The 24,172-nt window shown below is 36.7% G+C and overlaps 1 protein-coding gene across 1 annotated transcript in view; it reads right to left on the bottom strand.

The window, feature by feature from the left end:
- TASP1 (taspase 1) overlaps positions 1-24,172 on the bottom strand; it is a gene marked incomplete at both ends in the record, with an annotated part of 82,329 nt that overhangs the window by 40,118 nt on the left and 18,039 nt on the right. The window contains 4 exons of the mRNA XM_081997924.1: positions 1,902-1,980; positions 2,837-2,956; positions 9,500-9,606; positions 22,325-22,404. Of these exons, the coding sequence (XP_081854050.1) occupies positions 1,902-1,980; positions 2,837-2,956; positions 9,500-9,606; positions 22,325-22,404 (386 nt within the window). The remainder of the gene's footprint in view (positions 1-1,901; positions 1,981-2,836; positions 2,957-9,499; positions 9,607-22,324; positions 22,405-24,172) is intronic.

The raw sequence follows: 24,172 nt of genomic DNA, 5'->3' as shown, positions 1-24,172 counted from the left end.
TATACCACTATATAAAATTGGTACCAGCAAAAAGAAAGGAAGTTTCTATTTAAGGCCATCATTAAACCCAGACATCTCCTTTTAAGTGTATCAGGATGCTTGCCAGTACTTGCATAGACTTCAAATCCAGCTGACTTTGTAAAGAACAGTTTTTAAAAAATTAGATAAAGGTGTCCTCAGCCTTTCCACAAACAGTCTCTAATATTTGACTTATAATTATTATTGTCCACAATACTGCAATATTTAAATATATCTGCTTACATAGGTAAGCATTTATTAAACTAAAGTCAATATGGTGTTCCTTGAGTAGAAAGATCTACCGACACGTCTGCATTCAGTAGAACCTTCCTTTGCATAAGTACTAAAAATGACATTGCTATTACTAACGTTGAACTTAAGGGTGATAAGGGTGAACATCTACACAAATTTTCAACAGTGCAAGACAGACTTCAATATAGGGGAAATTAGAAAGGTATATGACTTCAAAAGCAACACGGGATATTTCTGATGCTCTTCTGCCTCTATCAAATTTTAGTTCTACACCCTGTTACCTTGCCCCCCCCACAATTTCTGCAACAGGACTCTAACTCTGCAGTACTCACAGGATGTAGTTTACACTACCCAAATCTGAACTCTGCAGATTTTTTTCATCTCTCCCTATACTGAATGTTGATCACTCTGACCATTAAGCAGTGGTCCAAACCATAAATTGAAGAAGTATAACACTTAGTTTTTCTGTTTGAGATTGTTCATACAACTAGGGGGAAAAAAAAAAAAAAAGATGAAATGCAGTCCTTTCAGCTGCTTTTATGTGGGAGTTGCAAAGTAGAAGCAACTCCCACATAACTTCACCTTAAGGCTTTTGTGTTCTACAATATTCACCCGGTATTACGTAACACTACAGTTATCTTTTCAATGTCTGTTCCAGACAATTTAAAACCATCCCAGCTCACATTCTCAAATCTTACATTGCAGTGTGACCTATCTTCCTACTTATCTTTTGGGGATTTTTTGTGGTGGTGTTTTTGGGTTTTTTTCTAATTTTTACTATTTCTTCAGCCCTGTTACAATTAGTAGATCTGTTGACAAATTTGTTTTTATAAATACTATCTTCATGCCAGCTGATAGAACAGCTCTGTGTGATAGCTGTCCAACAGGCATCAAATGAAAAAAATACTTTTGCGAGCCCAGGATCCCGAGACTTCCAAAGAACAGAAGAGAAGCCACCTCAATCCTTACATTACTTTCACAATTTCTGAATAAATGTTTTCCAAGACACTTATTCTAGTAATTTGGTTTTGCCTTTTCTCTTTCCTTTTGAGAGGAAAAGGGAGATGAAGAACAAATTCGCTTAAATATTCATTTAAAATAGTAATTAAATATTTTGGAGGGAAAAATACTGTCTGTAGCATTTCTGTATCCAAGGGACCCTCTTATGTTAAAGGACCCTCTAATTATCTTAGTCTTATCTTAGAGATGGTTTCCATTCACAGAGGCATTCTGTGTTTAACACAGTATTGGGCTTATAACAGCACTTTACAAGCAGACAGGTCCCTTAATACATAACAAATACAGTACATCCTTTCAGTGCAATACAAAAATTTTTTGTACAGGATAGAATTTCACATGGTGGTTAATTAAGTAAAAAGGCCAATAAAAGCAACCAGAGATTAATTAATGGATTTAAAGAATTTAAAGACAGTACTGACATATATAACTGGCATATATACATATTTTTTTATACATATATATGTAAATAAATGATACACATGTAGAATGTAGTCTGGAAACAACGTTAATATTTTAATTCACCATTCATAAAAATATTTTATTTGGAATCTGTAAACTAAGAACAGAGAAAGATAGCAACTTTCTGAAATATTTATAAAAGTAGTAAATACCTGAAGTACTCACAGCAGTGGAGTAAGGGGTATGAGCTCCTGTATTTTCAGCCCAGCAGCCACAACCATAAAGAGCTGCCTAAGGAAAGAAGTGCATCTTTCATAAATTTAAGTATACAAGGTTTTTCGTTTGTTCCCTTCCCTTAAAAAAAAAACAACAAACAAAACACAAAAAACAAAACCCCAAACCAACAACAAAAAAGAAACCCAATAAAAATCCAAGCATTAGTACAAAAGATAAAAAAAAATCACAACAGTCAAAATTGTAATTCCAATCCATTTTGCTACATCTTCTTTTACTATTCTTCAGAACTGAGTGATTATCACAGATGTATGGTATTCTAACCTAACTTTACAGAAAATGAGGGTACAGATATCAAAAGACAAAATAAATCCATTATATAAAGTCCCTTTCACTCTGCTATTCTAAAAGAAAATCTTAAATACATTACAAAGGAGAACTGCTTTTAGGACAGTGGCAAAAGGCAACCAAAAATACAACTCTATGGAGTGTGACGTTTCTAATGCACCTCAAAATTCCCTCACCTAATAAAAATAAGGAATGCCTATATCTGACGTATTCTTTCAATACCTTTGTCACTTCTACCAATTCACAAGATCATTTAAAAATGAATTAGGACAGCTTCCCTAAATATTGATGAAAATCTTGTTTAAAAACACCCTAAGCATCTAAGAGAGTATTTGTGGTATTAAGGAGGTATTTAAACCCAAGAAATTAACTTATTAATAGCTCTGGCAAAAGGTGTCTTCCCTATCAATGTTTTATAACTGATTGATGACACTAAAAACAAAACTTGCATTCCAAGGCAGGGATAATGCCTTCAGAGTTTAATGTGAAAGAAGTTTGCTTTCACAGCTCTTGCTTAGTGTCACAATAGCTGAACAACCATTCCCAACTGAAAAGGTATAATTACCTGACCAACTCTTCCAGGATGCTTTAGTGCTAAACCTCCACTGGAAACAGCAGCAGCAACATTTCCTTCTTGGTCAACAACAACGGCACCAACTGTATCCAATGTTCCTGAGTCATTCTCCTGAAGGATACACAAACAGAAACAACTACTAAAAATAGTATATTAAAGTCAGATTATACTTCTTAGGAGTGTGCAAACCAACGTGCACAAAACCAAGTGACAGGCCGATAAACAAAACGAATTTGTTATCATGCATATCGTACCAATTGTGTTGCCATAATACCAAAATGCTCTCTTGCCTCAGACAGGACCTGAAGAAAACCTCTCTGGAAACAACAAGGTAATAAACATCTCAAGACTCATCCAACGCTTAGATTACCTGCCTTTACTCACAAAAGTGCCAAAAATGCTGGTTTTTTTAGTGGTGGGCACTTGTCCACTAAGAAATTATTCAGCAAATCATTCCAAATATGCCATATCAAAAAGCCTTTCCCAAAAGCTTCAAGGTGACATTTTCAGAGACTCTGATCTTTAAAGCCATGTATGATTCAAAACTAAAAAAAAAAAAAAATCCACAAGCAGCAGCTTACCATGTAAAGAGAAAATTCTGATATTCTAAGTGAGACAATAAACACAAGCCTTGAGAAGAAATCTCTCCCAGGACAGATTCTTTCTCCCAGACTTGTTCTCAGTTCAGCAATCTTCAGTGGCTTCCTAGTTGAAACAAACCAACCTTCACTCCTCTGGGTCACTAGAAAAGTGTCCTTACTTCCACCGCTTCTGAGGCAGATTTGCTCCCCTAAGAGTAGGGGTCCTTCAGCATTCATTCCTGATGCAAGCTCTCTGCCTATTGTCTCACGAACACTTCAGCTGTCTCTCCTTGGATCTTTCCATCCTTCCCCCTTCCTTAATACACCACGTTCAGTCACTGTAAGAGAAACTTTTCCCCTCTCTGCTTCGGCTTGTCCTAGATTCCCTTCTCTGCAGAACCCAGGGCAAGGCACTCTGACTTCACACACTTTTGAGGGGACATAGCATGCAGTATACATAACATCGCATAGGCAACTGTACTTCACATTTCCCACGACTGCCAGCCACAGTGTAATTCAGGTATTATTAACCCAGTTAGAACAAGACTACTCAGTGGACTGAGAAGATCTTAAGCAGCAAAGCAGGCTTTGCTCCCATCCCTGGAGGTTTTCAAGATCAGACTGGATAAAGCTCTTCACAACATGAATTTTCCTATGATCCTATAATTTCTACATAGAGAAGAACTACTAATATGATGCAGGTTTTGTTGTCCATTCCCTGCCCCCTTTTATCAAAGGAAATTATACCCACAACAAAAAACTTGATTAATAGACAACTACAGATATGAAAATCAAGCCCGTCAAAGTTAGGAAATGCCAGAATTAAGGCCACCTGTTCAATCTTAATTCATATTAAATCAAACACTTGAGACTCCCATAACGAGCAGAAATATGTTTTAGAAAGATGAGGCTCAGTATGGATCAGTATGTTTTCCATATCATCTGACAGCAAAGAAAAAATGTTTGTAGCCTTCTTTGCGGGGTCTGTAAAACTATTTGCTCAATCTGCCATCCATCTTCCACTTTAACTCTCACATGCATAAAATATTTGCCTTCAGTAGCTATATTACTATTTTTTTTAAAGATATTTTAATCAAAAACCCACAGGCATATTTACAAGTGTATGTTGCATGAAAACTTTCTTCCCCAGTTTTTCCTTTAAAAGAAGATCCATTTCCTACCAGTGTTTGCTGTCAATTCAGTGGTATAGTTTGCTTGCTTTGGTTTATTTTGTTTTTAGATGGGGCAACTTAGAAGGCTGGAAACCTTTTCTAAGGGAAGCATTTTTTTTTAACCTGGCCCACACAACGTTCTGAAAGACATCTGTATCACTGAAGCAGAGGAATTACATATATTCCTTCTCAGTAATGTAAGCTTAGGGGTTTTTGTGATCAGAATAATCATTGCTGATGCTATATTTATCCTTACTCAACAAATTGAAAGCCTGTGAGGACCAGTTCTATTCCATATCCAATGGGAAAAATACATTGTCGGATCTATTCTAGACCTATTTTCATGTTTGTTCCCATTTCGACATTACTGAGCTCACACACAAGTGACACCATGAATCAATTCTATACTTCAGTACTAAAAGTCTTCTACATATGTAAACTGTACTGACAACCCTATGATTTCTGAACCAGTGAATGAAGAGCTCCTCACAATTTAACAATAGAACTCTATACAAAAATGCATCATGCACCTGAGGAGTCCCAGGAAGAATGCACCTGGTGAGAAACACTTTCAGTGTCACACATTTCATCTCTTCAAACCATATGAATGTTGAAAAATACAGGATCCTGTCAAGCTAGTATCAAGACAATCAATAGAGATATTAAACAGTACAATTCATGAAGTCTAAAGTCCAAATTCTATATAGGTCCAACAGGCACTAAACGAGATCCAGCCTGCTAGCCCCTAATTTTTTATGTATTTGATTCATTGCTTTAACACTTTAGATGTAAAAATTTTACAAGTTCCACAGGAAAGGACTTCAGCTAATAATTTATACTAACACATCCATTGCAAAAGCAGTTCAGGGGTTTTAACAATGTAATACCGCAATCTAAAAATAATCTATTATGTAGTTAATATTTTACACGGAAATAACTGAAAGTCAATGTGTAAAGTAAGATCTCACATTACTGAATTAATTTGCACCTTGAGACAGGAAGGGAAGTTAATTTCATGAAATCATGGACCAAATATTCAAACCTAGCTAAGAACATGCACACAAAACAGAAAAATGCTCATCTGTACAAATGCAGATCTCCATCAAGTATTTTCGAAATCTCATCCTTCCTGCCTCCTGCATGTAAAAAACCCCCTCATAAGTAGTCTTCATTTTACAAGCCCCTACGGAGAGCTCTACCCAGTGCCCTCTGAAAGATATCTACACACAGGGCTTTTTCCTTCTCGACTTGAGATTGTTCTGAAATGCCATGAAAAGTAATTACCATTAAATCTCATTTCCAAGTATCATAACTGACAAAATGCAAAATGAACCAGATTGAAGCAATTAACATATATATCCTATTACCCAACTATCCACACAAATAAATAGGATTTGATATTTGATGATAATTAGATCAATAGATTCCCCTAAAAATATGGTTCTTTACAGTACCCTCCTACTCAAAACAGAACAGGGCAACAGATAAATCTAGTATGTCCCATGTTGGCCCTTTACAGATCAAGTGGGAAGAGAGACGAGCACAATAGTGGATAGCGTTACCTAGAAAATAATATATCAACAATTAATATGTTTTGGTCCTTTAAAATCTCAGATTTAAGGTGTTCTTGATGGTGCACTTCTGTTGATTACACCAGTATTTAACAAGGTGAAAGGCAATCTTTGAAGGAACATTTTATTTATTAAAGTATTTTAAAGAAATACTTCTAAATCCATCTAAGTGAAGGGAAAGTGGCACTATTCTGTGAGCACAGGGACCAAATAACACATACCAATTTCCAGAAATGTTTTCTTCTAGGGCAACTGACAGCATAGCATGATGTACTCTCATCGCAATCTGATCTTGACTGAGTATGCATGATTGGTGCAACATTCATGTTTAAAAAGGGGCAGTTACAGTCTAATCATAGAAATCTCAACAAACAACCCTAACCTTTCCAGTTTAATAGTTGCTCATTATGCAAACACAACATTTTGTCTGACCTCCATGTTCAAGATAAGGGAATTATTTCATACTGTATTCCGCAGATGAGCTTTGTTGTTTTGTTTGTTGGCTTGGTTTTTTTAAACTGGAATGGATGAAAAGTATTTAGGTTTCTTTTCCCATATTAAATGAATTTTGAAGTATATTTTTGAAGTCTAAAAAGTATTATTATCATCAAAGACCACTTCAGCACAGACATGAGACAGAAAATTTCTTTCTTTTTTAAAGGAAAAGGAAATGCATAAAATTCAAATTCAAATATGCAAGAATAAATAAGACGGCTACTAGGACTGCCATAGTTGACCGCTGCACTTACAATTACCTTCACACAGACATAAAAAATTTGAAGAAAAAAATTAAGTAATTAAAATTCACCATATATAATAGGAATTATGCATATTGCTATGCATTGACTGTTGCTCACCCAAAAGAGTTTTCCGCTGGTAAAAGACAGGTTAACAGTAAGAATACAAACATTTACTTCTGATGTTTACTGGTGCTTGAGGCAAGAATTTCAGAATGGCATCTAGCTGCATTAACACATCACAGCCAGTCCCACTATGAATATGTTTAGTTAATTCACACACAAACAAAAATGATTTCTTAACTATGTAAGTCACTACAGCTTAAAAAAAGTTTAAATTTTCACATCTTCAAAATTCAGTGAAGTTACTAATGGATCTTCCTGCGTGCATTCGCATAATCCTCTACAAATCCTACATTGGGTAAACAACGAAAAACACAGCAAAGAGACTTTTCCAAGTAAATGGAATGTTAAGAGTCTTTTAGTAAGTTGCACTGCCTAGTTATCCCATACAATCTTTATTAAATGTAAACATCCCCTCATTCTTTCTGAGTTTGGTATAATTTAACTTTTATTGACAAGCAGTTTTTAAATCTGTATGTTTATTTTTAGCTAGTGGAATTTATCAGCAGCTAAAACTGTCAGGTAACTTCGGCCTTATTTCGTCTGCAGTACTAACCCTTCACATAGGTCTGGTAGTTATGATTTCCATTCACCTTCAACTTTTTTAACATACTTTCTACCTTGCTCTTCTCCCAACTTCTAAAATTTCATAGACAAAAAATGACCAGAATTTATAACAACTGTGCAGAACTGGCAACAGAGCTAAGCTCTGTTAACACATAAGCTAAGCTGTAGCATAGGGTTGAAGCAGGTGAGAATCAAAAAAGACAATGAAACAGCTATCAAGTCCTGCTGAAAGGGACAGGTCTGCAGCTCCAGAGACAGCTGGACAGCAAATAAAAAAAATTAAAGGAGTATTTATCAATTAAAGCTTAACTTTGACAAGAAGATTAACTTTTAATGATTCAAATATTTAAATTATTTTTAAACAATTATTTTTAAACCTTTTATGAGAGCTCAGCTTTGACAGTACAAGTTGTGGGATGACAGATGATGTGCCTCATCCTTGCTAAATGACCCTTTCCTAACAGCTTAGAGAGAATTATTCTAGAATTATTCTATTTTTTTTTTTTTTTTTTTTTAAAGAATTTGCTTTTGTAGAATTTGCTTTTCCATTTCTATTTCATTTCAGTAAACTAAACTTCCTGTAAGGCTGCAATTATCTTACCCTCTGTGGTTAACACAAGCAGTCCACATTGTTAGCATGGTTTGGTTTTCATCCCCCCTCCACGGACAGGGTGTGCCCCAGAAGCTGACAAAACCGGTGTGTTATGTTACTGCATTACTTACCGGCGAGTAGAGCTCTATTTGATCACCTCCTTTACCTACCATCATTGGCCTTTGGGGGTCTCCCACAAGCGCTGCACATGACTCTGGAGCCCTTGAAATTTCAAATTGCAGGTCGGTAAGCTCATGCATTGGCATATGTTTCAAGCATTGACTTGCCCCTTATTACATGAACATCAATACTGTACAGATACCCCTCCTCCCTCAGTTATACTGTAACACCGTTAGTTTCACAAGGAGGTACGTGAAATTCCGTAAAAAGGAAAAGTTCCCAAATTAATAACTAACTTTTTCCACCCCCCGCTCTATCCCTGTTTTCTTTACAGGTCTTATTCTCCTTGAAAATAGACAAATTAGCACCTTGCTAAGGAAAACTTCTTATCTAAGAACACAGAAGAAAAATGCCTAATTTATCACTGGTTTGCATTTGCACAAACTACAGAGAACAAACTTTCTTGCCAATTCTCTGGGATTTATACATTATTTACACCAACAAATGCAGCTACATAAGGCAGCGGTCAATCAGCTTACCAAAACAAAGAGAAATGACCAATGCGAAAGTCCAGAGGCCCCAAATAAAGCATAGGCATTTAATTTAATGAGCTATACTTTGATATTCAACAGTAAACACAAATGCTGTGATTGACATTCTCAAATGGTAACAAAGGCTCTAAATTCAAACTAAGAGTGAGGGGAACAGAGGGAATCCTAATAGTTTTGTAGTACAAGTAATATGGGCCAGGTCAATGCTAGATGCATGCACAGATGCACATGTTTACCTACCTGATATTTCAAATTTCACCAATTCCAGCTCCATAATGCAGTGCGCTCAGGAAACATTAAAAAGTAGGAAACAGTGACAGAGATCCCAAGCTAAAGAAAATGTTTCAGTAAATAATTATCTGTTTGTGTTTACATTTGTCATATTTCCAGTTCAAAATGAGCAACATGTTTTTCATAGTACAAACAAGATACAAAGCGACAGTTAGGTTTTCAAACAGGAAGGCAGAAAGATTTAATTTGCACTAAGTTAAAATTGCACTAAGCATCTAAACATTAGGGTGGTCAAGGAGAACTGGCTTCTGATGCTACATTAGTCTCATCTTCCATATATGACATGAAATTTATTAGCAATCATCTGTAAGTTTATGATGACACAGCAGAACTTTAAACAGGAACTAACCTTTTCATTTGATTGTCTTCTTTTCTTTAGTTGAATGAGATCTGTTTCCACCTTTTCAGCCAACTCTAGCTTCCTCTTGTTCCTCTTAAAAGCTGCCAAACTAAACCCTATAAAAATAATTCAAAAGCATTTAACTAAATAAAATTTACTTAATTTAAACAAATATTGATAAGTTCACATTTTGGAGGTCACAACCCCCAAATATTTTCATTGATGCAAAAAAGCACCACTTAAAAAGCCAACAACAAAGTATTTAAGTTTTCAGTACAACATGTTTACATATTTTCCCAAGTGAAAAAAGTTCTACTGTTGTTCAGCAACAGTGATGGGTAAAATACCTATTAGAAACAAGCCACTGAACACATATGGAAGCTATGTTGGTCGAAATATCTCTCTGTTTGGCAAAGAAGCAGCACTGCACAGAAGAGAACGGAATAAGCGGCTTGTGTAAAATTATTGTTTTTGACTGCTGACAACTAAATAGATACCATGTGAGCTCATTCCGATACCCATAAAATTAGGCTACTATTTTATTACCTTAATTGCATATCTGTATGTTTACCCATATATTTACAGCCACACAATAGTCTAGCAATATTTTTATGTTCCATAATCCAACACAGTCTAAAGACCACCTAGGTCTTGAAAAGACAAACATGTATTTTCCACATCTAAGTCCCACATTCAGAAAGGAAGTGTTCTCTAAAGTGGAGTTAAAAAAAAAAATTGTTATGCTTAAGACACCAAAATGACATGTTCCCATTTTAGAAGTTTCAGTTCATGAAAAAACTGCAGCTATTGACATATTTAGTTGAAATTAGTTTTGACTTAATATTATCCACAGATTGTCTTAACACCCCCTTTGAAATGTAAAGAAAAGGGAAGAGGGGGGAAAATATCTTTTGTCACTTGTTTAGTCATGCAAAATCAAGCTATTAGGAGGGCAGAGGTATACACAGGTAAATCACAAATTCAATGGAAGTTAAAAAGCACAGATTTCCTATTTAATCTATATGCCTTAAAAAATGTAATTTTAAATATAGCTACATCACTATTATTCAGAAGACTGGAATAGCTGCAAGAACAGTCTATGAATAAAATCAATATTGCAGCGCCAACAGAACACAAAGCTTTCATTTACAATTCTCAAAGTACACAGACAGTGAGCATTTTACTACTTTGAAAATTCCCCATGCAGGTGCCAAAATCACCTAGTGAACTCTCCTTTAAGGCTGTTTTTAAGTACATAAAACTGGACCTTAAACTACCACAGTTATTCAAGCATATAACCTGAAAGTAATGAGAAAGCTGGCATTTCTCTCCTAAAACTTAATGAATACCAGTTTCTTAAAACTGTAAACACATATTAATCTGCCATCACCAAGAAAGGAACTTTTTCTACCATACAGAGCTGATTAATGCAGCTACTTTGGACAACACACCTCGATGTTTGAAATGAGGACCAAGAGGTAAAAAACACACACTTGATAAGGGAGAGCAGGCAAAGAATCACTTTAGTCTTGTACTAACTGGTGGTGGGGAAGAAGAAACATAAAAGCCCCACACAGATCAGGAATTTGTTAAACAGAAGTGCCCCAAAGTAAAGCAAGCCAGTACATTGTTTTTAATAGAATTTTTTCAACAGGAGAACTTGTACGTTGACATGACTTCAATAAATATAGCAAATTCCTATGGGCAGAGCCACAATATGGGTAAGAATGGTGCCTGGCCTTGGTACTCATCAGAAGTAGGTATTGCATGGGGATAAATATGACTAAGCCTGTTATCTACTGCCAAAATTGCCTCCTGCCAATTCAGAAAAAAGGTGTACCTAGAGAAGCAAGACAAATATGAGGGTGCAGGAGCCCATACATGAAAACCTGAACATGAGAAGTTTTCCTTGTACTCCAGAACCTAATGCTAGCTGTATCCTGAAGCCTTCTGCAATATTTGCATGTTCACCAGTTCAAATATATGCACAAAGATTACGTCAAAACTAAAGAACACATGGCCTAGTTCCAAGCTGCCCTGCCAACTACACACAGCACTGCTCAGTATCATCACTCCAACTATACCTAGGCTGCTACCCATCCTGCCATTTTTTCCCACAACATATGAAATTCTCCAAGCTTAAGAGAGATGTTTCATTCACTTAAGCCCTCAGTCTCTAGTTAAGCAATCAAACAATTTTCAGATTTTACCTTGTGCTTTAAGATTCTATTTGTCTTTTCAAAACAAGAAAAAAATCTGACTATTTGCTTTGAGGGATCTATTTGTTCACAGTAACTTCTTATCTGCATTGTTAATTCAAAGTGGTATCAGTAAGCTAGGAAATACAGGGCAGAAAACAAGTTATTATTAACAGAAAAGTGTATGTTCTACTAGGCAATAAGAAATGCTACATATGAAATTAGGCTAGCAATGTACCACTTTGTCCATGTTTACAGTATGGATAACTATCCTACAAAGCAATGATTTTGGCTAACACAAACCTGTGCTTAGTCCCCAGATGTCAGAAATATTTTCAATTCCTGGGTACTCCAACTATCTTTCAACTGTATGCTGGGATAAACACTTGTCACCCATTTTTTCTCTATTGCTTTTCTTACTTAGGTGGTCTCATAAGTGAGAGAAGTGGTACAGTGCATCAAGGCCTCTTTTACTGGATGATCAGATATCCAGAGTCCCAGGAGATGCTGTGGCATTCATTTTTTGCTTATCTTAGACAGACAGGTGAAGAAAGTTTTCTAGCAACGTTCAATGATGTATACTGGAAGGGGTCTTAGGAGGTTGTGTAGTCCGACCTCCTAAGAAAAGCAAGTCCAATTCAAAAGTGCTCCACAGTAACCTGTCAAGCTTTGAATACCTTCAAGGATGGAGCTTTCACAACTCCTCTCAGCCTCTGTTTCAATATTTGATCAACCTCTTGCTATTTTTTTTTTAAATTAGTCAAAACCTCATATACTCTAATTTATGTCAGTCCTTTATCCCTGTGCATCACACACCACCATAACTAACATAACACTTAAATGCACCCATACAGAATAGTCTACGTTAAGGAAGTTCAGCCGTTTGCCACGTAAAATACACAAACTTTCCCAGCTTCCACCATTGCAATATCTACAAAACTTAATCATCAGCTCCTATTGCTGACAGATACTGTGATATTTGTCACATTAGAAAGTTCATACTGTTACACTAGATAGAGGAATTAGAGAGATGCCAGCCATGGTTCGGTACTTCAGATGACATCAATTCTGATCAGAAACATCTGAAGGTCTTTCGGAGGGGCAGCGGGGAGGGATTGTTTTGGGAAAGTTCCTTTTCAGGGCTGGAAGAGGGTGGGTTTTTTATATTATGCCTCCCTTCCCAGAGTTACTTATATGAATTAATGTTTTCATTCAATAACTCTTAAGTATTATTCGGTTTAGCACGAAATGTCATACCTTTCAATAGTGCGAGGGAAAGAAAGTCTATTCAGACTTCCCGTAGAGTGGAAATTCTTGCACTCAGGCTACATTCAAATTCAGAATAGTTATTAGGAATAACATTCATTTGAAAGTTGAAGATTTTATTTTAGCAAGGCCTGATGAATAATTGCCTTTCATTATTTAGGAGAAATAATTATCGTGATTATCAATTCCTCTTGGCAGGATAAACCAGCCAATACCTCCAAAGTGACCAAAGAATTGTGAAATAAAGGACCAGTCCATAAAACAAAGCCTAGCAATTTCTTTTTTTCCTCTGACATAGATTTATGCCCAACTTCAGACAGTCAGTTAAAGTCTTGATTCTTGAATTTGATTCCCCCCCCCCACCCCAGAATAAGGAACTAAAGACTAATAGCAAGTGAAAGGCTGCCTGCTCCCAGTTTATTGCTGCCTTTGTCATGTTCTACCTATGTAAAACCACTACAAATGCCATTAACCTGGCTAGTACTCTGGTTGCTTTGTCTTGCTCTACAAGTGACAAAAGAAACTAGAAAACACAAGTGAGCTTCACTAAACAAATGAAAGACAACATTAAAGTTTTCTGAAAACATCCGGAAAGCTTGGTCCTTGTCAAAGAATATATTATGGTATTTTAAGTTCAATAAAATATTTTATGAAAATAAAATTGAAAAAAATTCAGGATTCAAATGTGCTTGGCTAAAGATGCACACATAACATGGAAAAATCACCCACTGAAAAATTATTTTGAAAATAAGCACTATACACAGAAGGAAAATGCCTACCCACAGCTTAAGTTCATAATTCACATTAAATTTAAAACAAAAACTCAACTTTGTGGTGCAAGGATGCTAAAAAATTTCATTTGTCCTAAGTGACAGTACAAAAAACACTCTCACCTTCTCCAACAAGACAGCATATTCCAAGCTTGAGAAGAGGAAAAGGACACAAGACAGTGTTGAAGACAGGCATGTTTTCCTAAAACAAATGCAATATAGCTACATCAGCCTGATGTTGCCTGGGCCAAGGAGAAAGGGAAGCAAGAGAGGTAGAGCTTATTCACTGGGTTGGGGAGGAAGCTAGAAAAGAGAGGTAAGGGAGTAGATGAAATTTTAGTTTGAAAAATTCTTGGATCACAACCCGGAAGTATTGGTTTTGGAATCTATGGAAAGGTATTTAGTACAACATCCTTTGATTTTGCTCAAAAAATTAAAAGTTTAGATGAAAATCTAATATGTGCTTTCAGATAAAAGTCCCTGACAATTACTACCCTACACAGTAATAGCATGTACGCTCAAATTCATTCTTAAAACAATTGTATGTCAGAAGCCACAGACTACAACTAGCCCGTCTGTTTTGCTTTCTCATTTATGTACACCGTGTCATAAATAAAATGGGAAAGGGGAAAAGAAAGAACAAAAAAACCCCCAAACGATTGTCTTTTAGTGTTTAAATGCTGTACTCAGGCCTCATCCAGATTAAAGATAAGTAACGACTGACAACAGAAGCATATCAGAACTAGAACATTATTAAAAGCTCAAGACTTCAGTCTCACATTTATGGTATTTATCACATGTCCCTGCAATGCAGCATAGGGTGCCTCTTTAAGAACGAACAATCTTCAAGGACCTGAAAACATCATCCCAGTCCTCCACGTTCTCCCTTCAACTCCGCAAGGTACCAACAAGAGCTACTCACATGTACTCTGTACTTAAATCCACTGCATTTTGGGTCTTAACTGTGCTGGAGGTGGAAGCATTGGGTAGAATACTTCGTCATAACAGAATTGTAGAAGTTCAGACAAGAGTAGGGGTTTGCCATGGAGAAGGCTCAGTGGCTGAGAAAGAACAGGTAGAAATACGTCCTGCTCAACTCCACTTGCCTTCATGAGAGGTTGGTATTAGTGGACATAGTGTCAGAATGTGTGCCTGATAATATGACGTATTATCTTTAAATGCAGAAGAAAAATCTCACAGGCACATCTTGCTCAAAGTTAAGACTGTTACAGGTTTTCCCATTTTCAAAAGGTTCCAGTGTTACTGGGTACCCTGATAAGAAAGAGCCACAAGACCTTCATTACATAATTCATTAGCTACTGTATCATGGCTAGGCAATAAATACAGCTTTTATACAGGCTTTTTACAACATTATCACCACTTTACAGAAAGAGATGAGAGCGTAATTTTCAGCAAGCAGGTCAGTGGAAGAAAACAGAGCATTGAGTCTCCAAGCCAGTTCAGAGATTTCATCTGCGTGCCACTTGTTTGCCGTAAAACTTCCACATCATTTACTCATCTCTTGTACTAACTAACCCTGTTGGCACTCTGGCAGTCTGATCATTCCCGTGACTCTTTTTACCATTATATGTATAAGTAAAAATTTAACCAAAAATCTTGACAGTTCTATTATATAGTGATACAGTGACTAAGTAAATGAAAGACAACTGCATTCCCCATTCAACATAGCTCTTCTTAGTCACCTTTCACAGCTTGTTAGAAATGATCCAGAGAACAGAGGTAAGAGAAAAATTATTAGAGAGAAAATTAGAATTGTCCTATTCATGGACTCCTTGAAACTACTGAACAGTATCCCCAGAACAAAATGCAAAACTAAGGCAGTTTATTTTTTTCCTTTTAATAGCAGTAAAATTCATACATACCTACTTGTTAATTCTAGGTCTGTGTACATTAAGTAAGCCTGCAGCTGACAAGCTGTTTATTACAGCACACTAACATTTCTTGTCCAAAGTTAATGCAGAGAGTTTTTAGTAAAAAGCCTGCATTTCCTTAAAATTCCCATGCTCTTATAAGCCACATCTATTCCCTCACATATTTTCAGGCTAGGTAAAAAACTATTTAAGTGAACAATTAAGTTTTCAAACAGAAGTTAACAAATGCAAATTCCTAACACCACTAAATCACAAATCAAGTTCAGGACAATACTCAAACCTTCCCATTTACAGTGGTGGAACAGCAAGCCGGGAACACAAACACAAACTCCAATGTTTCTATTATGGTCACACCAAATTATTATGCAACAAAACATGCAACTTATGACTGTTCAGCAATCTTTGTTTAAAAGCAAACTGTAAATTGAAAATACTACAAAAAGTCAAAGAATATTTTTCAATCTTTGGAGTAAAGATCGAGCTCTGACCAATCATATAGCACCCCCTGGCAGACAGTTCTTCTAGTCAACTGAAAGAATGAGAACGGAGAAGTTTCTACATTTTATCTTTCTAGTCCATATTAAAAGAGAATGCAACTATTGGAGAGAAATGAATTAAAAAGGAATATACTAGCAAATTAGTTAACCCACAGGAATTAAAATGATCCAGTGAAGAATTCTGTTGAGCAGTTGCTAAAATAAATGGCACAAATGAGAACAGACAGATGAAAATAAATTTTGTTTTAACAAAGCTATTTTAAATGACAAATTAACACCACTTATGCTCATGTTGGGACCAAAGCCTACTAGCACTACTTCCCATGTTGCCATACTTTGACAGAGACAGCAACATGAATGGAAAAAATACCGCACTCAGCATCAAAAGCATATATAAAAAAATAACCCATCTTCTCGGAGCACTACTATATAGATCTGTTCTTCATAACAAGAACTCAGAGTAGACTGTTGCTGGACATACCAATTCTTACTACTTCCTGGAAGAAATCTCTTCCCCCCTCCCCCCCCCCCCCCATCATGCAGCCTTTCCTGCTCACTAGAAGATTTTCATTCAAAGCATTTTCTAGGTACTTTGACCCTACTTTTTTTTTCCTGGCTAACGTATAGCCATTCTATTGGCTGCACTTGGCTGTTCAGATTTCAGAACTGCAAGTGAACCTACAATATTATGTCCAATTTCAGGGAGGATTTACACCATTTCTGGCTTCCCCCCCCCCCTTTTTTTTATTGCCAGTAAAAACCATGCACTTATCAGAGCTTATTTACTTTGCATATTATGGAAGAGAGGTAGCAACTTTTACTGTTAAAACACAAGCAACTTCTATTGGAGAGATACCTCTTAGTATCCTAAAAGCAGGTATGTCTTCAGATTAACCCAGCTTCCTAATCAAGTCCCAAACCCCCTTGAGTTTCTCTCTAGATCTCTCTCATTCTCACCCTAAAAACAAAGGATCAAAACACAGTCTAAGCCACTGTCCTGAGCCACTTGACTGAACCTCATAGCATAGTTCCAGCAATATGGGAAATGTTTTTCTTAATGCAATAACAGTGAAGGAGAGAACCGAGGGTGGGGTGAGGTTTGGGGGTTTGGAGGACAGGCAGGCTAGGCAGGCAATGCTAGAGGACTGGGAGACATAAGGTGTGACTAGAAGTACAACAATCTGCATGACACTTATCTAGAACAGGCTCTCCCTCATTAAAGAATCCAAGCAGCCATAAGATAAAAGGGAATTTCTTTGCATAGACAAAATGGGTTAAAAAAAATGGAAAACAAAGTACAAGTAAATAAATGGCCTGTTACAAATGGAATGCCAAACCAAACTATAGTAGCACTTGCTCTATTTAACAACAAGATGTGATTTTACTGATGACACTAAGTTATTCAAGGTAATAAGAGGACTTGACTAAAGAAGGGTTCTGAGCAGTGACCTGACAATAAACCAGCAGATTTTATGCAGCAAGTCTCAAAATAATGAAAAAGAGGCAGTGCTTTACACAACCCATAGTCAAGTGGTAAAGGTTTTTGCAGATGCCAGAAATTAATATGGGCTCAAGAGGAAACAACCATTTCATGTGAGAAAATGCCACTGATTACCTCCATGTATGCAGGAACCAGTCATGAGTCAGGAATGTAGCATCTGGGATAGCAAATGGGGTAGGGAAAGGGAAGTACATTTTTGCACTGGTTTATAGTCTTCCTTAAGCATCATTTGTGGCTCCTGTTGGATTCCAGTTATCAAGCTGGATCCCCTGCAACTGCTTTTGTTCTTAGGTAATAAAACTTACTGAAATACTTATGGTCACTTCCACATTGTAAAGAGTTAGAGGTACAAGCTTGCTGCAATGAGTAGTTACCTTCCTTCTCTTCCCCTTTGAAGACTTAACATTGTAAGCAATTGTAAGATACTGTCTCACACCACATTATCTTTGCGAAATCAACTACTTTGTATCTACTGTAGGCTGAACTGAAAAATTCAGACAAAAGTTCTGTTATTAGTAGTGTAGACACAGATATTGACAGTTGAAGCTGTACCTCAAATTTACATTGCCCATTTCAAGTATACTTTTAACATTTACAAGAGGTTGCGTTATACAGTAAACTAGCATTTCTAAACTGTAATTACACTCAAAACTTTGATCACACTTTCAAAGCAGTCTTTCTAGTGCAGGGTAACAAAGCTCTAGCATAAGCTAGTATGGGCTCTAGTATTGGCAGGAATTAAGCTCTACTATGGGCAGGAATTAATAAATTCAGCTTTGTTGCAGACTGTAGGCAATACTGGCAGATCACATTTCAGGTTTTGTTTTTTTTTTTTTTAAAAAACCAAACCAACACCCACTCACTACACTGGAAAGCCACCAGATTTCTACAAACAGTAGAAATCTCATTTCCTCGCACACTTGGCAAACCGAAGAAGACAAAGCAGGTGAGCCTTGACATAACCTTGATGTAGTTCAACAAGTAACATGGTTTAAAGTATCATTTCAGTTTGGTGCTTAGATACTTTGATAGTTCTGAGAGAATTATGGAGTGTGACCACAAAGCTGATCGTGCAACTTTCTTTGTAACTGATCAGACAGAGAGCTCCATCCATGCAAAACCAACCGCACAATCCCACAGCCTTACAGCATGTATAACATTACTCTTGCCGTCACAGGTCTGGGAAAAGTGAGACAGAATAATGCGACTTCAAGAATGTATATCCCATGTGCAGCACAGAGAAGCCAAAACATGCACACCTAATTGTCCCTGCTAATACTTATTGCAAGTACATGTGTAAGATTTGGGTTAGGGGTTTTTTGGGGGTTGGGTTTAGGTTTTTTGTAATTAAGTTACTAAACATATTTTCCTGATGTTTGGCAATTACTTCAGTTCTTTATTTTAGGGAGCTACTTGTCACATAATTTCAAGTTAACTTACCCCCAACTCTCCATGCAAACTCTACCATAGCAATTGTAGGAAGCATAATCAAAAAGTCTTCCTTTTTTGACATTTGTTACATTATTTAATGCAATAGCTCGCTTCAGATGAGATCTTTTGTGGTTGCTTGGAAACAACATTCTCTTCAATTGTTTCTGAAGCACGTCTAAACTTTCCCTCCCCTGGTAACCCTGGAAAAAAGAATTTTGGCTTTCTTACACATTACCTGTGAGACATTTTACAATTTCTTTTCAGCTATAACAATCCCGTGCTGTGACACACAGTGTTAGTGGTTACCTTCCAGCCTCACTGACCAAAAGTCTACACGCTAAAAGACTAACTTTGTTAGGGACTGGTATGGAAATCAGCATAATATTTTCTGGAATTGATTTTTTAGGGTTTTGTTTGCTCTTTCTTGCTGTTGTGTTGTTGGTTTTTTTAAAGAAAAAAAAATCAGATATACTACCATTAACGATTATATAGTGTTTTTGACAGGCTGAGATATTTGGCATTGTTCAGCCTGGAGAAGAGAAGGCTCCAGGGAGACCTTATTGCAGCCTTCCAGTACCTAAAGGGAGCTTATACGATGGGGACAGACTTTACAGCAAGGTCTGTAGTGATAGGACTAGGGGTAATGGTTTTAAACTACAAGAGGGTAGATTCGGACTAGGTATAAGGAAGAAATTTTTCACAATGAGGGTGGTGAAACATTGGCACAGGTTGCCCAGAGAGGTGGTAGATGCCCCATCCCTGGAAACATTCCAGGTCAGGTTGGACGAGGCTCTGAGCAACCTGATCTAATTGAAGATGTCCCTGCTCACTGCAGGGGTATTGGACTAGATGATCTTAAAAGGTCCCTTCCAACCCAAAGATTCTATGATTCCATGAAAACTAAGCGTACTCAAATCTTAGGAAAAATGACAACTTTTAAGTTGCTCAAGCAACCTTTTCCTAGGTGCCTCTTAGAATGGCTAATAATGCAGTCTTAATGTAAGCTGATATTGTTTTCCTATGTATCCATTTTAGATACTTAAATAGCAGACACTGCCATCTCATCTGTATTGAGAAGAAAACTGAAGCACAAGACTATAATAGTCAAATACCTCCTTTCTGTACATCCAGTTAGACATAGACTATCATTTATGCTCAGCTCAAGCAACAGGAGAGAACATCTGTGAAGAATTCAGTTTTAAGTAATTTGCTCAGTATTACAACAAATACCTGATTGAAACTCAGTCTTTGCCACTGATTTTCTCAGCATATCCTTCAATTACCCTAATCTGAAACCATTCTTCCAGCAAAACATTCACTTAGCCTACACTAAAGTCTTAACAGTCTCAACCTGCTTCACAGCATCAGTTGACCCCTAGAGCAGGTCCATCCTGAGCAATGGCTCAAGCATATGATCATGCAGGTGGGTATTTCAGTATGTATAAACCTGGATGGCAGCGGGGGAGTGTGGGAAGCAGACTGGGGTTGACAACTTTAATAGCGATATTTTTTTCATTGACACTACAACAGCAAATGGCATTTCTGCATTGACTTTGCAATAGGATTAACTTCACAATCCTGGTAATTGTTTAAAAGCAAATTGTTTTGCTAAGTAGCAGTATGCTGAATATACTGAGGAGACAAGAAGAAATCACTGGTGTTTTGGAGCAGGTTTGTGAAAATATATTGGCTGATATTACTCTTCTGATGTTTCCCCATCTTCAATTCATAGTCTGGATTAGGTAAACCAAACCAGTACTGGTCAGCCTTATTTTAAGTCATAACATGCAGATTTGCTCTGACCAGGGTACATTTTAGCTAGTAAAATAGCATCTGGCAATTAATGTTACAATCTAGTCATCTCTGTCACAACAGAAACACACTGGTCCTAGAAACATTGGAAACTTCTGTGCATGCATACAGAATTAGTTAAGAAGCCTTCCTTCTGGAGTATCTACTAAACACAAGTAGCAACTACTTTCTTAAATAAAAACAACCACCAAAAAAACCCAAAAGAACCACAACTGACACAAAACCACCCAAACCTTTCTAGGAGTCACACCAGAACACACCAAACTCTTTCTAGAGTCACAGAAATAAAGGTGTTCCGCTTACTGAGCCCAAAAGTTGTTCTGCAAATGCTGTTTTGGACAGCAGACAGATAGGGCAAAAGTGTCAGCCACCTGGAACCAGAAATCAAAACTTTCTGTTCAAAATTAAATGTATCATGAATATGTATGAAAATGGGCATGATCAAGTATAACAGTGCCACTGTTTCAGGGTTACATTTAAGCATTGAGTATTAGAAACTTTGAACTGTAATTTCTGGATATTTACCCACATTTAGAACTAGACCAAATAAAAGCCTTAATGGGAGCCCTGGGATTCAACCTCTGGGTTAGGGACTACTTATGTATTTTGTGTAATAATACTGTTTACTGTAAAATAAAGAAACATTCTGTAATCTTCTGTGTTCTCCTTCTTCTTCGGGTAATGACCTCTGATTTACTTCTTGCATAACTTCAACAGGAAGCGTAAGGCATGATCTCACCTATAGCAAACTACAGACTCTTAGTGATGGCACTTTCCAAAAGGAAGGGGGACTGAAAAAGAGAAGGAAGCAGAGCCACATCCTCCTTGCCATGGGTAAGTGCACTAATTTTCAGCCTAGTTTACAGATGGTGTATCAATATAACATAATCACTTCTTTTATTTTAAGAAAAAAAAGTTTTTGTACGAGACCTGACTACTGCTAGTATACAGTACAATCCAAGTCTATTTTCTAGATCGGGTTATTCCACCATGTAAGATGAAGCAAAGCCTACCTAGGTCAAAAAAAAACCCAAAAAGGTAGTCCTGGACAAAGACTCAGAGATAGGTGTAACTATAGAATCTGACAGTCAAACTGGCACCTGCTGAATTTAGATACGTGACTAGCTGGTGCTTTTAGGATCCAAGATGGATCACAACTGGAGACTTGCAGGACTGAGCTGTTAAAGAGCCTACATTTCAGTAAAAAAAGTTCTTTATTGGATTTAATCCGAGAATCCCAAATTCACTTGAATTAGATGTTGCTAAAATGCAGCTGAAGTAATAGTTCATAATTTTTTCTGTTTAGATACTTAATAGAAAATTAATAAACTTAAATCATCCTTATATACCATAATACCATAAGCTAGCTGAACATTAAGAACAGTGAAGTGATGTACACCTCAAAATGAGGCACCATTTAAAATTGCTCTGTCCTGTTCTTCCTACTGACACCACCAGTTTACTCACTTGTAGCCATGATACCTGGAGGACATGCTGGTATCCCGTGATCAACTGCCCATCTGTAAGCTCCTTCACCAACTAAAAAGCTAGGAGACACAGAAGAGGGAGTTTAAACAAAACCACATAACAAATCCCCCTTTTCTTGCAATTATTTTTTCTATTTGGTTTTGTCATTTTAAAATTGTAAGCTGTCTATATTTCACAGAAATGTCAGCTATAATTACATTTGTCAACCTTACGTAGTTTCATTAAAAGACTATGCAGCTCTGACATTAAGTTTAGTATTGGATAAAAACACGTGCTATTAAATTTGAAAGTAATTACCAAATAGCACCAGCTTTTAGCTGCAGCTACAACAGGACAAAGCCATCTAGAGTCCTGCTCTCTATAACAACTTTGCAAGATCTTGAAGAACCAACAACATGGGATGAATGAGGTGAGAATGGTAAGGTATTTCCAGTAAAGTCAGACAACACCCCAGGAATATCAAGAAGTATTTCGAGAAGTACAACACAAGCCAAAAATAAGCCATACTTAGAAGGATGAAGGTCTCTCTCATGGAGTTTTATCAAGCATTTACAAATGAGACAATTCTACTGCATTTCTCATATACTTGCAAAAAAACCCCAAGAATCTGAGTTGTTTTCTAGTCAGTACTGAACGCTTTATAGTAGTGAGACAGTACGCACTGCCGTGGCAATGAATGATAGCAAAAAAGATACATAGACATGTAACTTTTGGGGAGAGGAAAAAGAAAAGCAAGCCTCAGTCCTCAGTTATCTATACAGTTTCCCCTTAAAGAAATTAATCTGATTCCCTGAAAAGGGCAATGTAGTAGTTGGAAATCATACACTTTCAGAAAGCTGCTGTGCAACAGTACCAACAACAGCAACACAATAAAGGACAACTATGTGCAATCTTAACTTCATATTCCCCTTTTGAAATAAGAACACCACAACTGCCTAATGGACACAACAAATAAAGACGGAGGATTTACAGCAATTTCAAAAAGTGTTATAGAAATACCAGATTCATTAATATGAAGCTAAAGAAATTATTTCATCTACAAAGAAGTTCCTGGGGCCACCTAGTACTACAATTTCTGAGAAAGTTATTGATATAGTAAATTTGTTGGTATTAATGCTGTTGGAAGTTTTCTTGACAGTGCTATATCTGACACCTGTGGTTTTCAGTATGTAGTATTTTGAGGTGCTACTTTCTATCTTCTCTGTGACTTTTGAGGTGCTACTTTCTATCTTCTCTGTGACTTAACCAATACAAGAGATGTCCCCAGTCCTTCTTTACAAATGTCTAAAAAAAGTTTATCTAGATGAGAATTTGAATGAATACATATTTCTTATTGTTAGCGCAGCTCCAGATAAATTTTGTTGCTGTTGCAAGATACTGTAGAATAAGTTACTGGGTACTTTGGGAGAACTCAGGTGTCTCCTGTTTGCTAAGCTAGGGCTCAAGAAACAATCTGTCACTTTCATTAATGTAATGAATGAGAGAAATGCAAACTGTAGCCAAACCTAATTAAGTAGTATTCTCCATCGACTAAAAGAAAAAGGTTTTGATCTTTAAAAGAAAAGTTTTCTATCAACAATACGTTCTCGGGAACTGAATAAACACTTCCTGTTCAATAAAACAAGTTACACAGAGCGGAAGGGCAGATGGAGAAAGTATCAAGCTCAAATATTAGGAGTTTTATATATGGTAACTTGAACAGCACAGATCAGACAGAAACACTGCATTTTACAAGCAATCTCACACTTTACAAGCCTTTTTAATACTTAACAACACAGAAACAGTCACTAGTATTGATGAAGAGTGCAAAAAATGCACCCAAGAATG

Source organism: Phaethon aethereus, assembly GCF_964289735.1.
Source record: "Phaethon aethereus genome assembly, chromosome: 3".
Lineage (NCBI taxonomy): Eukaryota > Metazoa > Chordata > Aves > Phaethontiformes > Phaethontidae > Phaethon > Phaethon aethereus.
The sequence above is the reverse complement of the archived record's forward strand: the minus strand, read 5'-3'. Positions and strand labels throughout refer to the sequence as shown.